The sequence below is a fragment of the Leucopleurus acutus genome (genome assembly GCF_964270905.1).
Source record: "Leucopleurus acutus genome assembly, chromosome: 7".
Classification (NCBI taxonomy): domain Eukaryota; kingdom Metazoa; phylum Chordata; class Mammalia; order Artiodactyla; family Delphinidae; genus Leucopleurus; species Leucopleurus acutus.
The window spans coordinates 48,678,650-48,697,729 of NC_139150.1; the positions used below are offsets into that span (position 1 = coordinate 48,678,650).

The window sequence follows — 19,080 nt, forward strand, 5'->3', positions numbered from 1 at the left end:
GCAGGGCCAAATGCAAAGGTGAACCCCAGGAGCTGTTGAACAAAGAACAGAAAGGGATATTTCTCCCAACAGCCTCAGGAGCAGTAGATTAAATCTCCGTAATCAACTTGATGTACCCTGCATCTGTGGAATACCTGAATAGACAACAAATCATCCCAAAATTGAGGCGGTGGACTTTGGAAGCAACGATATATATTTTTTTTTCCTTTTTGTCTTTTTATGAGTGTGTATGTATATGCTTCTTTGTGTGATTTTGTTTGTATAGCTTTGCTTTCACCATTAGTCCTAGGGTTCTGTGTGTCCGTATTTTTTTTTTTTTAAGTATAGTTTTGAGTGCTTTTTATCACTGGTGCATTTGTTTTTTGGTTTGGTTGTTCTTTCTTTTTTTTTCTTTTTTCTTTTAATAATTTCATTTTATTTTATTTTATTTCTTCCTTCCTCCCTTGCTTCCTCCCCCATCTCTTTCTTTCTTTCTTTCTTTCTTCCTTCCTTCCTTTCTTTCTTTCTTTCTTATTTTTTATTTTTTATTTTTTTTACATTTTTATTGGAGTATGATTGCTTTACAATGGTGTGTTAGTTTTTGCTTTATAACAAAGTGAATCAGTTATACATATACATGTGTTCCCATATCTCTTCCCTCTTGCATCTCCCTCCCTCCCACCGTCCATATCCCACCCCTCTAGGTGGTCACAAAGCACCAAGCTGATCTCCCTGTGCTATGCAGCTGCTTCCTACTAGCTATCTATTTTACATTTGGTAGTGTATATATGTCCATGCGACTCTCTCACTTTGTCACAGCGTACCCTTCCCCCTCCCCATATCCTCAAGTCCATTCTCTAGTAGGTCTGTGTCTTTATTCCTTTCTTACCCCTAGGTTCTTCATGACATATTTTTTTCTTAGATTCCATATATATGTGTTAGCATACGGTATTTGTCTTTCTGACTTACTTCACTCTGTATGACAGACTCTAGGTCCATCCATCCCACTACAAATAACTCAATTTCGTTTCTTTTTATGGCTGAGTAATATTCCATTGTATATATGTGCCACATCTTCTTTATCCATTCATCCGATGATGGACACTTACGTTGTTTCCATCTCCTGGCTATTGTAAATAGAGCTGCAATGAACATTTTGGTACATGACTCTTTTTGAATTATGGTTTTCTCAGGGTATATGCCCAGTAGTGGGATTGCTGGGTCATATGGTAGTTCTATTTGTAGTTTTTTAAGGAACTTCCATATTGTTCTCCATAGTGGCTGTACCAATTCACATTCCCACCAGCAGTGCAAGAGTGTTCCCTTTTCTCCACACCCTCTCCAGCATTTATTGTTTCTAGATTTTTGATGATGGCCATTCTGACCAGTGTGAGATGATATCTCATTGTAGTTTTGATTTGCATTTCTCTAATGATTAATGATGTTGAGCATACTTTCATGTGTTTGTTGGCACTCTGTATATCTTCTTTGGAAAAATGTCTATTTAGGTTTTCTGCCCATTTTTGAATTTGGTTATTTGTTTTTTTGTTATTGAGCTGCATGAGTTGCTTGTAAGTTTTGGAGATTAATCCTTTGTCAGTTGCTTCATTTGAAAATATTTTCTCCCAATCTGAGGGTTGTCTTTTGGTCTTGTTTATGGTTTCCTTTGCTGTGCAAAACCTTTGAAGTTTCATTAGGTCTCATTTGATTATTTTTGTTTTTATTTCCATTTCTCTAGGAGGTGGGTCAAAAAGGATCTTGCTGTGATTTATGTCGTAGAGTGTTCTGTCTATATTTTCCTCTAAGAGTTTGATAGTTTCTGGCCTTACATTTAGGTCTTTAATCCATTTTGAGCTTATTTTTTGTGTATGGTGTTAGGGAGTGTTCTAATCTCATACTTTTACATGTACCTGTCCAGTTTTCCCACCACCACTTATTGAAGAGGTTGTCCTTTCTCCACTGTACATTCCTCCCTCCTTTAACGAAGATAAGGTGACCATATGTGCGTGGGTTTATCTCTGGGCTTTCTATCCTGTTGCATTGATCTATATTTCTGTTTCTGTGCCAGTACCATACTGTCTTGATTACTGTAGCTTTGTAGTATAGTCTGAAGTCTGGGAGCCTGATACATCCAGCTCCGTTTTTCGTTCTCCAGATTGCTTTGGCTATTCGGGGTCTTTTGTGTTTCCATACAAATTGTGAAATTTTTTGTTCTAGTTCTGTGAAAAATGCCAGTGGTAGTTTGATAGGGATTGCATTGAATCTGTAGATTGCTTTGGGTAGTACAGTCATTTTCACAATGTTGATTCTTCCAATCCAAGAACATGGTATATCTCTCCATCTATTTGTATCATCTTTAATTTCTTTTCATCAGTGTCTTATAATTTTCTGCATACAGGTCTTTTGTCTCCTTAGGTAGGTTTATTCCTAGATATTTTATTCCTTTTGTTGCAGTGGTAAATGGGAGTGTTTTCTTGATTTCACTTTCAGATTTTTCATCACTAGTGTAATAGGTATGCCAGAGATTTCTGTGCATTAATTTTGTACCCTGCTGCTTTACCAAATTCATTGATTAGCTCTAGTAGTTTTCTGGTAGCATCTTTAGGATTCTCTATGTATAGTATCATGTCATCTGCAAACAGTGACAGCTTTACTTCTTCTTTTCCGATTTGGATTCCTTTTATTTCTTTTTCTTCTCTGATTGCTCTGGCTAAAACTTCCAAAACTATGTTGAATAAGAGTGGTGAGAGTGGGCAACCTTGTCTTATTCCTGATCTTAGTGGAAATGCTTTCAGTTTTTCACCATTGAGAATGATGTTGGCTGTGGGTTTGTCATATATGGCCTTTATTATGTTAATGAGAGTTCCCTCTATGCCTGCTTTCTGGAGGGTTTTTATCATAAATGGGTGTTGAATTTTGTCGAAAGCTTTCTCTGCATCTATTGAAATGACCATATGGTTTTTCTCCTTCAATTTGTTAATATGGTGTATCACATTGATTGATTTGCATATATGGAAGAATTCTTGCATTCCTGGAATAAACCCCACTTGATCATGGTGTATGATCCTCTTAATGTGCTGTTGGATTGTGTTTGCTAGTATTTTGTTGAGGATTTTTGCATCTATGTTCATCAGTGATATTGGCCTGTAGTTTTCTTTCTTTGTGGCATCCTTTTCTGCTTTTGGTATCAGGGTGATGGTGGCCTCGTAGAATGAGTTTGGGAGTGTTCCTCCCTCTGCTATATTTTGGAAGAGTTTGAGAAGGATACGTGTTAGCTCTTCTCTAAATGTTTGATAGAATTAGCCTATGAAGCCATCTAGTCCTGAGCTTTTGTTTGTTGGAAGATTTTTAATCACAGGTTTAATTTCAGTGCTTGTGATTGGTCTGTTCATATTTTCTGTGTCTTCCTGATTCAGTCTTGGCAGGTTGTGCATTTCTAAGAATTTGTCCATTTCTTCCAGGTTGTCCATTTTATTGGCATAGAGTTGCTTGTAGTAATCTCTCATGATCTTTTGTATTTCTGCAGTGTCAGTTGTTACTTCTCCTTTTTCATTTCTAATTCTATTGATTTGAGTCTTCTCCCTTTTTTTCTTGATGAGTCTGGCTAATGGTTTATCAATTTTGTTTATCTTCTCAAAGAAACAGCTTTTAGTTTTGTTGATCTTTGCTATCGTTTCCTTCATTTCTTTTTCATTTATTTCTGATCTGATCTTTATGATTTCTTTCCTTCTGCTAACTTTGGGGGTTTTTTGTTCTTCTTTCTGTAATTGCTTTACGTGCAAGGTTAGGTTGTTTATTTGAGATGTTTCCTGTTTCTTAAGGTAGGGTTGTATTGCTATAAACTTCCCTCTTAGAACTGCTTTTGCTGCATCCCATAGGTTGGGGGTGGTCGTGTCTCCATTGTCATTTGTTTCTAGGTAGTTTTTGATTTCCTCTTTGATTTCTTCAGTGATCACTTCGTTATTAAGTAGTGTATTGTTTAGCCTCCATGTGTTTGTATTTTTTACAGATCTTTTCCTGTAATTGATACCTAGTCTCATAGCGTTGTGGTTGGAAAAGATACTTGATACAATTTCAATTTTCTTAAATTTACCAAAGCTTGATTTGTGACCCAAGATATGATCTATCCTGGAGAAAGTTCCATGAGCACTTGAAAAAAATGTGTATGCTTTTGTTTTTGGATGGAATGTCCTATAAATGTCAATTAAGTCCATCTTGTTTAATGTATCATTTAAAGCTTGTGTTTCCTTATTTATTTTCATTTTGGATGATCTGTCCATTGGTGAAAGTGGGGTGTTAAAGTCCCCTACTATGAATGTGTTACTGTCGATTTCCCCTTTTATGGCTGTTAGTATTTGCCTTATGTATTGAGGTGCTCCTATGTTGGGTGCATAAATATTTACAATTGTTATATCTTCTTCTTGGATCGATCCCTTGATCATTATGTAGTGGCCGCCTTTGTCTCTTCTAATAGTCTTTATTTTAAAGTCTATTTTGTCTGATATGAGAATTGCTACTCCACTTTCTTTTGGTTTCCATTTGCATGGAATATTTTTTTCCATCCCCTCACTTTCAGTCTGTATGTGTCTCTAGGTCTGAAGCGGGTCTCTTATAGACAGCATATATATGGGTCTTGTTTTTGTATCCATTCAGCCAATCTGTGTGTTTTGGTGGGAGCATTTAATCCATTTACATTTAAGGTAATTATTGATATGTATATCCCTATTCCCGTTTTCTTAATTGTTCTGGGTTTGTTGTTGTAGGTCTTTTCCTTCTCATGTGTTTCTTGCCTAGAGAAGATCCTTTAGCATGTTTTGTAGAGCTGGTTTGGTGGTGCTGAACTCTCTCAGCTTTTGCTTGTCTGTAGTTTTTAATTTCTCCATCAAATCTGAATGAGATCCTTGCTGGGTAGAGTAATCTTGGTTGTAGGTTTTTCTCCTTCATCACTTTGAATATGTCCTGCCTGTCCCTTCTGGCTTGCAGAGTTTCTGCTGAAAGGTCAGCTGTTAACGTTATGGGGATTCCCTTGTGTGTTATTTGTTGTTTTTCCCTTGCTGCTTTTAATATGTTTTCTTTGTATTTAATTTTTGACAGTTAGATTAATACGTGTCTTGGCGTGTTTCTCCTTGGATTTATCCTGTATGGGACTCTCTGTGCTTCCTGGACTTAACTATTTCCTTTCCCATATTAGGGAAGTTTTCAACTATAATTTCTTCAAATATTTTCTCAGTCCCTTTCTTTTTCTCTTCTTCTTCTGGAGCCCCTATAATTCGAATGTTGGTGCGTTTAATGTTGTCCCAGAGGTCTGTGACTGTCCTCAGTTCTTTTCATTCTTTTTTCTTTATTCTGCTCTGCAGTAGTTATTTCCACTATTTTATCTTCCAGGTCACTTATCCCTTCTTCTGCCTCAGTTATTCTGCTATTGATCCCTTCTAGAGTATTTTTAATCTCATTTATTGTGTTTTTCATCGTTGCTTGTTTCATCTTTAGTTCTTCTAGGTCCTTGTTAAATGTTTCTTGCATTTTCTCTATTGTATTTCCAAGATTTTGGATCATCTTTACTATCATTATTCTGAATTCTTTTTCAGGTAGACTGCCTGTTTCCTCTTTATTTGTTAGGTCTGGTGGGTTTTTATCTTGCTCCTTCATCTGCTGTGTGTTTTTCTGTCTTCTCATTTTACTTATCTTACTGTGTTTGGGGTCTCCTTTTTGCAGGCTGCATGTTTGTAGTTCCCCTGTTTTTGGTGTCTCTCCCCAGTGGCTAACATTGGTTCACTGGGTCGTGTAGGTTTCCTGGTGGAGGAGACTAGTGCCTGTGTTCTGGTGGATGAGGCTGGATCTTGTCTTTCTGGTGGGCAGATCCACGTCTGGTGTTGTGTTTTGGGGTGTCTGTGGCCTTATTATGATTTTAGGCAGCCTCTCTGCTAATGGGTGGGGTTGTGTTCCTGTCTTGCTAGTTGTTTGGCATAGGGTGTCCAGCACTGTAGCTTGCTGGGCACTGAGCGGAGCTAGGTCTTAGCATTGAAATGGAGTTCTCTGGGAGAGCTTTCGCTAGGACCTAGAAGAACTAAAGAGCAAACAAACAATAATGAACAACACAATAAATGAAATTAAAAGTTCTCTAGAAGGAATCAATAGCAGAATAACTGAGGCAGAAGAACAGGTAAGTGACCTGGAAGATAAAATAGTGGAAATAACTACTGCAGAGCAGAATAAAGAAAAAAGAATGAAAAGAATTGAGGACAGTCTCAGAGACCTCAGGGACAACATTAAACACACCAACATTCAAATTATTGGGGTCCCAGAAGAAGAAGAGAAAAAGAAAGGGACTGAGAAAATATTTGAAGAAATTATAGTTAAAAACTTCCCTAATATGGGAAAGGAAATAGTTAATCAAGTACAGGAAGCACAGGGAGTCCCATGCAGGATAAATCCAAGGAGAAACACACCAACACACAATAATCAAACTATCAAAAATTAAATACAGGGCATCCCTGGTGGCGCAGTGGTTGAGAATCTGCCTGCTAATGCAGGGGACACAGGTTCGAGCCCTGGTCTGGGAAGATCACACATGCTGCGGAGCAACTAGGCCCGTGAGCCACAAATACTGAGCCTGCGCGTCTGGAGCCTGTGCTCTGCAACAAGTGAGGCTGCGATAGTGAGAGGCCCACGCACCACGATGAAGAGTGGCCCCTGCTTGCCACAACTAGAGAAAGCCCTCGCATAGAAACGAAGACCCAACACAGCCAAAAATAAATAATTAATTAATTTTAAAAAATTAAATACAAAGAAAAAATATTAAAAGCAGCAAGTGAAGAACAACAAATAACACACAAGGGAATCCCCATAAGGTTAACAGCTGATCTTTCAGCAGAAACTCAGGACATATTTAAACTGATGAAAGGGAAAAACCGACAACCAAGTTTAGTCTACCCAGCAAGGATGTCATTCAGATTCGACAGAGAAATTAAAACCTTAACAGACAAGCAAAAGCTGAGCAAGTTCAGCACCACCAAACCAACTTTACAGCAAATGCTAAAGGAACTTCTCTGGGCAGGAAATACAAGAGAAGGAAAAGACTTACAATAACAAATCCGAAACAATTAAGAAAATTGTAATAGGAACATACATATCAATAATTACGTTAAATGTAAATGGATTAAATGCTCCAACAAAAGACATAGACTGGCTGAGTGGATACAAAAACAAGACCCATATAAATGCTGTCTACAAGAGACCCACTTCAGACCTAGGGACACATACAGACTGAAAGTGAGGGGATGGAGAAAGATATTCCATGCAAATGGAAATCAGAAGAAAGCTGGAGTAGCAATTCTTATATCAGACAAAAGAGACTTTAGAATATAGACTATTACAAGAGACAAAGAAGGACACTACATAATGATCAAGGGATCAATCCAAGAAGAATATATAAAATTGTAAATATATATGCACCCAACATAGGAGCACCTCAATACATAAGGCAGATGCTAACAGCCATAAAAGGGGAAATCGGCAGCAACACAATCATAGTAGGGGACTTTCACACCCCACTTTCACCAGTGGAAACAGTCACAAAGATCAATAAAACTATAAGCTGGTTCTTTGAGAAGATAAACAAAATTGATAAACCATTAGCCAGACTCATCAAGAAAAAAAGGGAGAAGACTGAAATCAATAGAATTAGAAATGAAAAAGGAGGAGTAACAACTGACACTGCAGAAGTACAAAGGATCATGAGAGATTACTACAAACAGCTATATGCCAATAAAATGGAAGAAATGGACACATTCTTAGAAAAGCACGACCTTCCGAGACTGAGCCAGAAAGAAATAGAAAATATAAAGAGACCAGTCACAAGCACTGAAATTAAGACTGTGGTTAAAAGTCTTCCAGCAAACAAAAGTCCAGGACCAGATTGCTTCACAGGCAAATTCTATTAAACATTTTGGGAAGAGCTAACACCTGTCCTTCTCTAACTCTTCCAAAATATAGCACAGGGAAGAACACTCCCAAACTCATTCTATGAGGCCACCATCACCCTGATATCAAAACCAAAGATGTTACAGAGAAGGAGAACTACAGGCCGATATCACTGATGAACATAGATGCAAAAATCCTCAACAAATTACTAGCAAACAGAATCTGAGAGTGCATTAAAAGGGCCATACACCATGATCAAGTGGGGTTTATCCCAGGAGTGCAAGGAATGTGATACACCATATTAACAATTTGAAGGAGAAAAACCATATTATCATCTCAATAGATGCAGAAAAAGCTTTCAACAAAATTCAACACCAGTTTATGATAAAAACCCTCCAGAAAGCAGGCATAGAGGAACTTACCGCAACATAATAAAGGCCATATATGACAAACCCACAGCCAACATTGTTCTCAGTGGTGAAAAACTGAAACCATTTCCTCTAGTATCAGAAACAAGACTAGGTTGCCCACTGTCACCACTCTTATTCAACATAGTTTTGGAAGTTTTAGCCAGAGCAGTCAGAGAAGAAAAAGAAATAAAAGGAATCCAAATCGGAAAAGAAGAAGTAAAACTGTCACTGTTTGCAGATGACATGATACTATACATAGAGAATCCTAAAGATGCTACCAGAAAACTACTAGAGGTAATCAATGAATTTGGTAAAGCAGCAGGGTACAAAATTAATGCACAGAAATCTCTGGCATTCCTATACACTAATGATGAAAAATCTGAAAGTGAAATTAAGGAAACACTCCCATTTACCACTGCAACAAAAAGAAAAAAATACCTAGGAATAAACCTACCTAAAGACATAAAAAGACCTGTATGCAGAAAACGATAAGACACTGATGAAAGAAATTAAAGATGATACAAACAGATGGAGAGATATACCGTGTTCTTGGATTGGAAGAATCAACATTGTGAAAATGACTGTACTACCCAAAGCAATCTACAGATTCAGTGCAATCCCTATGAAACTACCAGTGGCATTTTTCACAGAGCTAGAACAAAAAATTTAACAATTTGTAATGAAACACAAAAGACCCTGAATAGCCAAAGCAATCTTGAGAAAGAAAAACGGAGCTGGAGGAATCAGGCTCCCTGACTTCAGATTATACTACAAAGCTACAGTAATCAAGACAGTATGGTACTGGCACAAAACAGAAATACAGAACAATGGAACAGTATAGAAAGCCCACAGATAAACCCACGCACATATGGTCACCTTACTTTTGATAAAGGAGAGAAGAATATACAGCCTCTTCAATAAGTGGTGCTGGGAAAACTGCACAGCTACATGTAAAAGAATGAACTCCCTAACTCGCTAACACCATACACAAAAATAAACTCAAAATGGATGAAAGACCTAAATGTAAGGCCAGACACTATCAAACTCTTAGAGGAAAACATAGGCAGAACACTCTATGACATACATCACAGAAAGATCCTTTTTGACCCACCTCCTAGAGAAATGGAAATAAAAATAAACAATTGTGACCTAATGAAAGTGAAAACCTTTTGCACAGCAGAGGAAACCGTAAACAAGACGAAAAGACAACCCTCAGAATGGGAGAAAATATTTGCAAATTAAGCAACTGACAAAGGATTAATCTCCAAAATTTACAAGCAGCTCATGCAGCTCAATATCAATAAAACAACCAACCCAGTCCAAAAATGGTCAGAACACCTAAATAGTCATTTCTCCAAAGAAGATATACAGATTGCTAACAAACACATGAAAAGCTGCTCAACATCACTTATTATTAGAGAAATGCAAATCAAAACTACAATGAGTTATCACCTCACACCAGTCAGAATGGCCATCATCAAAAAATCTACAAACAATAAATGCTGGAGAGGGTGTGGAGAAAAGGGAACACTCTTGCACTGTTGGTGGGAATGTAAATTGATACAGCCACTATGGAGAACAGTATGAAGGTTCCTTGAAAAACTTAAAATAGAACTACCATATAACCCAGCAGTCCCACTCCTGGGCATATACCCTCAGTAAACCATAATTCAAAAAGAGTCATGGGGCTTCCCTGGTGGCGCAGTGGTTGAGAGTCCGCCTGCCGATGCAGGGGATACGGGTTCGTGCCCCGGTCCGGGAAGATCCCACATGCCGCGGAGCAAGTGGACCCGTGAGCCATGGCCGCTGGGCCTGTGCGTCCGGAGCCTGTGCTCCGCGACGGGAGAGGCCAGAACAGTGAGAGGCCCACGTACCGCAAAAAAAAAAAAAAAAAAAAGAGTCATGTACCACAATGTTCATTGCAGCTTTATTTACAATAGGCAGGACATGGAAGCAACCTAAATGTCCATGAACAGATGAATGGATAAAGAAGATGTGGCACATATATACAATGGAATATTACTCAGCCATAAAAAGAAACGAAATTAAGTTATTTGTAGTGAGGTGGATGGACCTAGAGTATGTCATACAGAGTGAAGTAAGTCAGAAAGGGAAAAACAAATACCATATGCTAACACATATATATGGAATGTAAAAAAAAAAAAAAATGGTTACGAAGAACCTAGGGGCAGGGCAGGAATAAAGACGCAAATGTAGAGAATGGACCTGAGGACAAGGGGAGGGGAAAGGCTAAGCTGGGATGAAGTGAGAGAGTGGCAGGGACTTATACTACCAAATGTAAAACAGATAGCTAGTGCGAAGCAGCCGCATAGCACAGGGAGATCAGCTCAGTGCTTTGTGACCACTTAGAGTGTTGGGATAGGGAGGGTGGGAGGGAGACGCAAGAGGGAGGAGATATGGGGTATATGTATATGTATAGCTGATTCAGTTTTTTATAAAGCAGAAACTAACACACCATTTTAAAGCAATTATACTGCAATAAATCTGTTTAAAAAAAACTGGTGAAATCCAAATAAACTCTATAGTCTAATTAAAAATAAGGTGGTATAGAAACTAGAGTTTCCAATTATAGGAAAAAATATATACTTTGAAGTTAAAAGTTATTTCACTTACCATACAGGATCAAAATAAAGGTAGAAAACAGGAGAGGCCTGGGAGCAGAATCAGGGTAATGAATTAAAGAGCTTCTCTCAGATTAACTGGGCCAAGAAATTCTATATCTACAAACTTTATCCTACAGGTATACTCAGCCATGTGTGCACAAGGGTATCCCCTGCAGTGGTGTTAATAATGACAGCAGATTGGAAACAACCCACATGTTCATTAATAGAAATACAGGTATGTAGTGAAACATTAGGCACTAAGCAGATAAGGGTGCACATCTCTTCATGGTTGAATAGAATGGTCTCCAGGATAGATTGTCAAGTGTAAAAGAGCAAAGTATAAACTACTATGTAAAGCTTGCCACCACTTGTTTGAAAGGGAGGCATATGCATTTCTGTCTGTATATGTGTAGAGCATCTCTACAGCTAATAATACTGGTTGCCTTTGTCAAGGGGTACTGGAAAACTGAAGACAGAAGTGATATACTTAATTTTCACCATATATCTCTTTCTACTCTTGGGATTTTTTTTTGCCATGTGTATGTATTATCTATGCAGATATATGATTTTTTTAATTAATTAATTTTTTTTTTATTTTTGGCTACGTTGAGTGTTCGTAGCTGCACACGGGCTTTCTCTAGTTGCCGCAGCAGGGGCTACTCTTCATTGTGGTGCATGGGCTTCTCATTTCAGTGGCTTCTCTTGTTGGCGGAGCATGGGCTCTAGGCACGTGGGCTTCAGTAGTTGTGGCATGTAGGCTCAGTAGTTGTGGCGCATGGGCTTAGTTGCTCTGCAGCACATAGGATCTTCCCAGACCAGAGATCGAACCCATGTCCCCTGCATTGACAGGCGAATGCTTAAACTGCACCACCAGGGAAGCCCAATATATGATATTTTTAAAGGAAAAGAAAGGGGTAGAAGGGGAATGATAAGAAAATCTAGAAAACATAAAGTAAGATGGAAGAAATAAGACAAAAAAATCAATAATCATATTAAACGTAGCTGAACTCTTTTCTGCCTTTCAGAGAGAGATTTTATTTGAATTTTAGAAAAAACATCTAGCCTTGCTGTTTATAAGATACACACCTAAAACAAAGTGATCACAGAAAAGTGACAAATAACCAGATGGAATAATATACCAGACAAATCCTAATCCTCCATAAGTGTATGTGTGACAATTACAATATTAATATAAAACAAAATATAATACAAAGCAACAGCATTAAATAGGAAGAGGAGATATTATATGCTGATTAAAAGTTCAGTCTACCAAGAACAGATTGTCACAAACCTTTTATACATTTATAAGAAGCTTCAAAACATACAAAGCAAAGAGTGTTTGCTTTCAAGGAATAATTGTGACATGTATAATCAAAATAGGAGATTTTAACATGCCTCTCAGAAATAAGAAACAAGTAAATATGTAGAGTATTTGAATCAAAAATTAGTATGTAATCTATATATAATATTGAACTCTGTACCCAACAAATAGAGAATAAACACTTTATTCAAACAAAATAATACATTTACAAAATGTTACATATATATGTACATATACACTCTAATATTAAAAACAATTTTAAGTAAGAGAAAATAAATTACATATATTTAAAAGTGAATGAAAACTACATAATGCATATGAAAACATGTGAGATACATAATCTTAAATGTATTTGTTAGAAATAAGAAAGAATGAAAATAAATTGACCAAGAAGTCAACTTCTAGGAAAAGAGCAGTTAAGGAAGCAAAAGTAGAAGAAATGAATGAGCAGGGAATAGTAACTTCAAATTTAAATAATAATATTGGTCAATAAAATGAAAACCCTTTTGACCCACCTCCTAGAGTAGAGGAAATAAAAACAAAAATAAACAAATGGGACTTAATGAAACTTAAAAGCTTTTGCACACCAAAGGAAACTATAAACAAGACGAGGGGCTTCCCTGGTGGCGTAGTGGTTAAGAATCTGCCTGCCAATGCAGGGGACATGGGTTCGAGCCCTGGTCCAGGAGAATCCCAAATGCCATGGAGCAACTAATCCCGTGTGCCACAACTACCGAGCCTGTGTTCTAGAGCCTGCGAGCCACAACTACTGAAGCCTGTGTGCCACAACTACTGAGCCCAAGTGCTTAGAGCCCATGCTTTGCAACAAGAGAAGCCACCACAATGAGAAGCCCGCGCACTGCAGTGCAGGGAACTCCCCCTTGCTGCAACTAGAGAAAGCCCGCTCAAGCAATGAAGACCCAAGGCAGCCAAAGATAATAAAATAAATTTTTAAAGAAAGAAGAAGAAAACAAGACAAAAAGACAACCCTCAGAACGGGAGAAAATATTTGCAATGGACAAAGAATTAATCTCCAAAATATATAAACAGCTCATACAGCTCAATATTAAAAAAACAACCCAATCAAAAAATGGGCAGAAGACCTAAATAGACATTTCTCCAAAGAAGACATACAGATGGCCAAGAGGCACTTGAAAAGCTGCTCAACATCACTAATTATTAGAGAAATGCAAATCAAAACTACAATGAGGTATCACCTCACACTGGTTAGAATGGGCATCATCAGAAAATCTACAAAAAACAGATGCTGGAGAGAGTGGAGGAAAGGGAACCCTCTTGCACTGTTGGTGGGAATGTAAATTGATTCAGCAACTATGGAGAACAGTATGGAGGTTCCTTAAAAAAACTAAAAATAGAATTACCATATGACCCAGCAATTCCACTACTGGGCATATACCCAGAGAAAACTATAATCGAAAAAGACACATGCACCCCAGTGTTCATTGCAGCACTATTTAAAATAGCCAGGTCATAGAAGCAACCTGAATGCCCCTTGACAGATGAATGAATAAACAAGTTGTGGTACATATATACAATGGAATGTTACTCATCTATAAAAAGGAATGAAATTGGGTCATTTGTAGAAACGTGGATGGACCTGGAGACTGTCATACAGAGTGAAGTTAAGTCAGAAAGAGAAAAGCAGATATTGTACATTAACGCATATATGTGGAATCTAGAAAAATGGAACAGATGAACCGATTTGCAAGACAGAAATAGAGACACAGATGTAGAGAGCAAACGTACGGACACCAAGGGGGGAAAGTGGGGGGGGGAGGGGGGGAATGAACTGGGAGATTGGGATTGACATGTATACACTACTATGTATAAAATAGATAACTAATAAAGTGCTGTATAAAAAATAAAATACAAATCAAAAAAGAACAGTAGATAAAGTATGTTATGATCATAAAAAGATAAATGAAAACCTGATTCTTTGATATGACAATGATTTTGATGAAGTGAAAAAGAGGAATCAAAAAAGCTGCCATATAATGCTATACATAAAAGAGATTTTTTAAGTAATAAGAGAATTCTGTGTACAACTGTATACCAATAAATTTGAAAATCTAGATGAAATGTTTGATTACATAGGAGAATATATGAAATTGAGTCCAGGAGAAGCAGAAAATCTAAACTGATTAGTAACTGTTGAAAAATTTATAAAGATGATCAGTGATCTATCCTTAAAAATGCTTCATCCTACTAAACCTACCGGAAGGAGAATTCCTTTGCTATGCTAACTGTTCTAGGGCATAAGTAAATTTTAAAAGATTACCAATTCATACTGAAAAGTTAGTGCAACTCTAATACCAAAACTAGGCAAGAATGGTGACATGTACCAACCTCACTTACATAGTTGAAAAGATGCTAAATAAAATATTAGCAAATAATATTTTGCTAATTGCTGTTAAAGAATAATACATAAAAACCAAGGAATTTTAAAGCAATCTATCATACTCCAAAACTACTATTTCGATTCACATCCCCACCAAGAATAAGAACACCTGGTTTTCTGAATCTTTGCCAACACCAGGGGTGGTAGGAGAAGACGACTCTGGTTTTCTTGTTTGACTTCTTTTTTTCCTGAGAAAGACATATAAATTGAGTAATTGATATTTTTAAAATTTTAATTTCAAATTAAAAAGTTTAGAGTAGGGCTTCCCTGGTGGCGCAGTGGTTGAGAGTCCGCCTGCCGATGCAGGGGACATGGGTTCGTGCCCCAGTCCGGGAAGATCCCACGTGCCGCGGAGTGGCTGGGCCCGTGAGCCATGGCCACTGAGCCTGCACGTCCGGAGCCTGTGCTCTGCAACGGGAGAGGCCAGAACAGTGAGAGGCCCACGTACCGCAAAAAAAAAAAAGTTTAGAGTAATGGAGACATAATATCTCAGGTCAACTCAAGGGAAAATTATGAAATAAATTTCATCTTTGGATCCTCCAGCCTCCCTTTGGTGCTTCCTCTCCCTCTTTCTAGGATCCTTAGGTACTTCAGTCTAAGCACACCATGGGGATGGGGTGCCACAGACAGGTGGACAGCCATCCCCTCCACACCAGTTTTCCAGAAAATCTGTGAAGCCCCAGAGTACAATGCTATTTCAGGCCCCTGGACAAACAACAGCACACATATCTGCATCTCCACCACCCCCACCCTGAAATCCTTTAGCAGCTCCACACTGTAAACCTTCCTTTCCCCTCCTCAAAGCTGTTCCTAAGAAAACCTGATACTCTTATATTTCAGGGTAAATTTATCTATTTGCTACCTTGGAAGAATTTGCATCTGAAATGGGATCTCTAATTGGGCAGTGAAATATAGGCATCTGCAGAACAAGTAGGTCAGATGTTTAAGGAATTCCGTTTGATGCCTAATTTCTGAATTCTTCTAAAACAATGAGAGATGTTATCCTGGTAGTCCACAGCTTGCTACCAGCTCAGCACACAGTAATACCTTTCAAACCCTAACCAGCCCTGGCTTAAAGAGTTGAAGATTTAGCCAAAATTCCACTTCTGCTCCTTGGTTCTTTCTCCAGTGGACCTGAAGTTTTCTTCCCAATTAAGGCACTTCTGAGTTCAGAACAGAGAAGAACTACCTCTCATCTCTGATCTTGGTTCCAGTCACAGCTGTTCTTCTAACTTGATGCTGATACTCTGTCTCTGGATAGTGGACTAGAGGATTTCTAAGGCAACTGACAGTTTAACTGTGATTCTAGGTACCTGTTCTCTTCATCATGGTGGCAAAACTTAGAATTATACATTAGCAAATCCTACAAAGTTTACTTCCTATGTGGTTAGAAACAGGGAAGCCCTATTATTTTCCCAGTTTACAAATAAAGAAATGAAGTCTAAAGCAGTTGATCACAGTAGTAATTCAACCAATGTATATATTCAAATAACCTTTTGGCTTCCTTAAGTAGCTTCCATCTGACTTGGAAAAAAAATCTTCATTATTGTTAAGCATGATGTGGGGACTTCATATTAATCCAACTTGTATTAACCCTTCACTGCTACATCTGTACTCTCCTCCCCATCATTCATCCCCAGAGAATACTTTTCTTACCAGAATTAAGAGGAAAAAATGTTATTTTATTGTGTGCTTTTTCATTCTTACAACCTGGATACTAAGTCATTCTCAAGAAGGTTTAAGGTTATTGAGAGGATTGAAGGATCTAGAGGCATCACAATATTGAAACCCTTGAATAACTATTGCTGAAGAGAGAGTGTAGTGATGGCTATATTGCACACGTGCATATACACAAAAACACACAGGGGCACACACACATGCATACATAGTGGGGCCACTTACTGAAGGGCATACTAACTAGCTATTTTTAAACACTTAATTTCTCACCTCATAGTTTAAATTATAGCTTACACATTTTTGCACATCTGGAAAGTTTTAATTCTAAAACTGAAATGGTAGAAGGGGACATTTTCTTTGGTCTCTGGTTTCAGAGATTGTAACCATAATCAATGAATTATCTAAGTTGGTTTCTGTTTGGAGGCTACTGAGGCAATTCCCTCTTAATGAGTTGCAGACCCCTCTAATTGAATTCTTGGTATGCATGCTTTTCCTGTGGTTAAGAATCTACCTTATAGATATTAAGATAGTCTGTGTTCAAATATGGTCTCATTGATTTAATTTCTCTTGAGAGAAAAAATGCATTGCTAATGGTCACCTTGTCTCAAATTTCAGATTACAGTATTTCGGATGGGATCAGAAGGACACCAGGACATTGATTTAGCCATCCTGACAGCTTTGCTTAAAGGTAAAGAGTTGCTACGTCCAGAGAGTGCAAAAATAATTTAAATGGATTAACACAGTAACCTTATGTCTCCTAAGAGTGGATATAATTCCAAATGATACCATGACACATCCAATTGTTGATAACATAAGGGCTTCTGTTATAAGACATTTTTAATGCTATTAAATTCCCCTATAATAGACCTGTTACAGTGTGACTCAATTTCATAAAATTTAAGTGTACTACAGTTCATCCGTGTCCATTCAATCATAAAAATATATGAATTAAAAGGCTAATGTAGGGCTTCCCTGGTGGCACAGTGGTTGAGAGTCTGCCTGGGGGGGACACGGGTTCGTGCCCCGGTCCGGGAAGATCCCACATGCCGTGGAGCGGCTGGGCCCGTGAGCCATGGCCGCTGAGCCTGCGTGTCCGGAGCCTGTGCTCCGCAACGGGAGAGGCCACAGTGGTGAGAGGCCCGTGTACCGCAAAAAAAAAAAAAAAACAAAATACCACTGGGGAATCTAAGTAAGACATGTAATGAATACAGAACTAACAGAAAACAATTTGTAGGAAATCAAATGTCCTGTGGACTTATACAATCATTTCAGAGATAATTACCATTTTATTTTCTGCAGTTCACTTCTTCAGACATAATTAATGCTATCAGTAATTAATAAACTAATTAATTACTTACCTATTCTTAAGCAGAGAAAGAACTCTTTTTAAGGTATGTATTTGTTAATTTGTTCAGACTATAAAGAAGAAAGTTTAAAATAAAAATTCAAATGCCAAAAGAAATAGTCAATATGTTCTAACTTTAGAAAAAATTTCTAGTAAGAATGCTATTGATTAGATTAGATCATACAAAACAATGAAAATCACTGTTTTCAGAGTCATTTTCCTTTAAAACTGTATCTTTAAAAAAAAACTCTAAATTTGAAATAAAAGTGGGTAAAATCTAATGTTTTTAAACTACTTCTGAATGCATGCCCCTCCAACTCTATTAACTAGAAAATGCAGAATTATTGTCACAAACTAGTACTGATATAAATACACAATTAGTCTTGCTAAATAACTCATTTTTAAATGGCTTAATTAATCCTTGATAAAACAAAAATTTTGACATATATTCTAAAGTAGTTTCTGTCCAATAATTCTCTGCACCAGATACATTTCGTAAGTAACTAACACCCTAGAATGTTTACTGAGAAGCTGTCTTTGCTTAAAATTGGATGATTAATGAATAGGTTTTATGGGAATTTACTGTGGCTCTGCTTTGAAAATTAAAAAATTATTTCTAATTATGTGTTCCATCTTTCCCACCCTTTTTTCTGTGTGTAGGCAGCTTAATACAACACATGCATGATTGCTTTCTTTTTAATATTGTTTTTTTTTAACCCAGAACTGTTTAGATAGCTTTATTAAGGCCAAAAAAGACATTCATGTTGACACTTTCATCATTTATATGCAATGCAAAGTTATTAAATATTATGCAATGGAAATAGATGAAATTTTGTCCCAAAGATATCTCCAAAGTCAAAATGTGTGGCATATTTATTTTAGGTTTAAAAGGGCATAGGGGGTAAACTGTGGGAGAACAGTGAAATATTTCAGGTAGAGATGAAGTTCAACCAGCATTTTTTACAGCGTAGATTCTTAACAAAAGTATTATTAAGCCCTTCTCTGTATGAGACCACTTTTAATCTTCCTTGTGTCCTTTGACTGTAAATCAGGCTCCCCCAAATGGACTTGTTTCCTGATGGTTCATTTTACCTCTTTAGCCAAATCTTTAACTTAGATGTCACGGAGCAGATTGGCCATGAGCATTAGAACCTTAGCATGGGCCCCCCAGACCTATGTCTGCTACTGGCCTCTTATTATTACTTCATCCCAAAGCCACCCTGAAGCCACAATACCCTCTTTCACCTTGCTACTCCCTTGCATTTTACAAACTTGGAAATTGAGGCCAAAGAGGCTAAAAGACATTCAAGATCATTAGGCAAATCAGTGGCAGAGTCAAGCCTTAAACTCAGGTCTCCTCACTTCTATTGTTTTGTTTACAA

At 37.5% G+C, this 19,080-nt stretch overlaps 1 protein-coding gene across 21 annotated transcripts in view; it reads left to right on the forward strand.

Moving 5' to 3' along the window:
• Nucleotides 1-19,080, forward strand: part of TRPM3 (transient receptor potential cation channel subfamily M member 3) — a gene marked incomplete at its 5' end in the record, with an annotated part of 803,286 nt that overhangs the window by 666,456 nt on the left and 117,750 nt on the right. For all 21 annotated transcript variants that reach the window (XM_082843093.1, XM_082843094.1, XM_082843098.1 and 18 more), the window contains one exon: nucleotides 16,969-17,041. In XM_082843093.1, coding sequence (XP_082699219.1) covers nucleotides 16,969-17,041 — 73 coding nt within the window. The remainder of the gene's footprint in view (nucleotides 1-16,968; nucleotides 17,042-19,080) is intronic.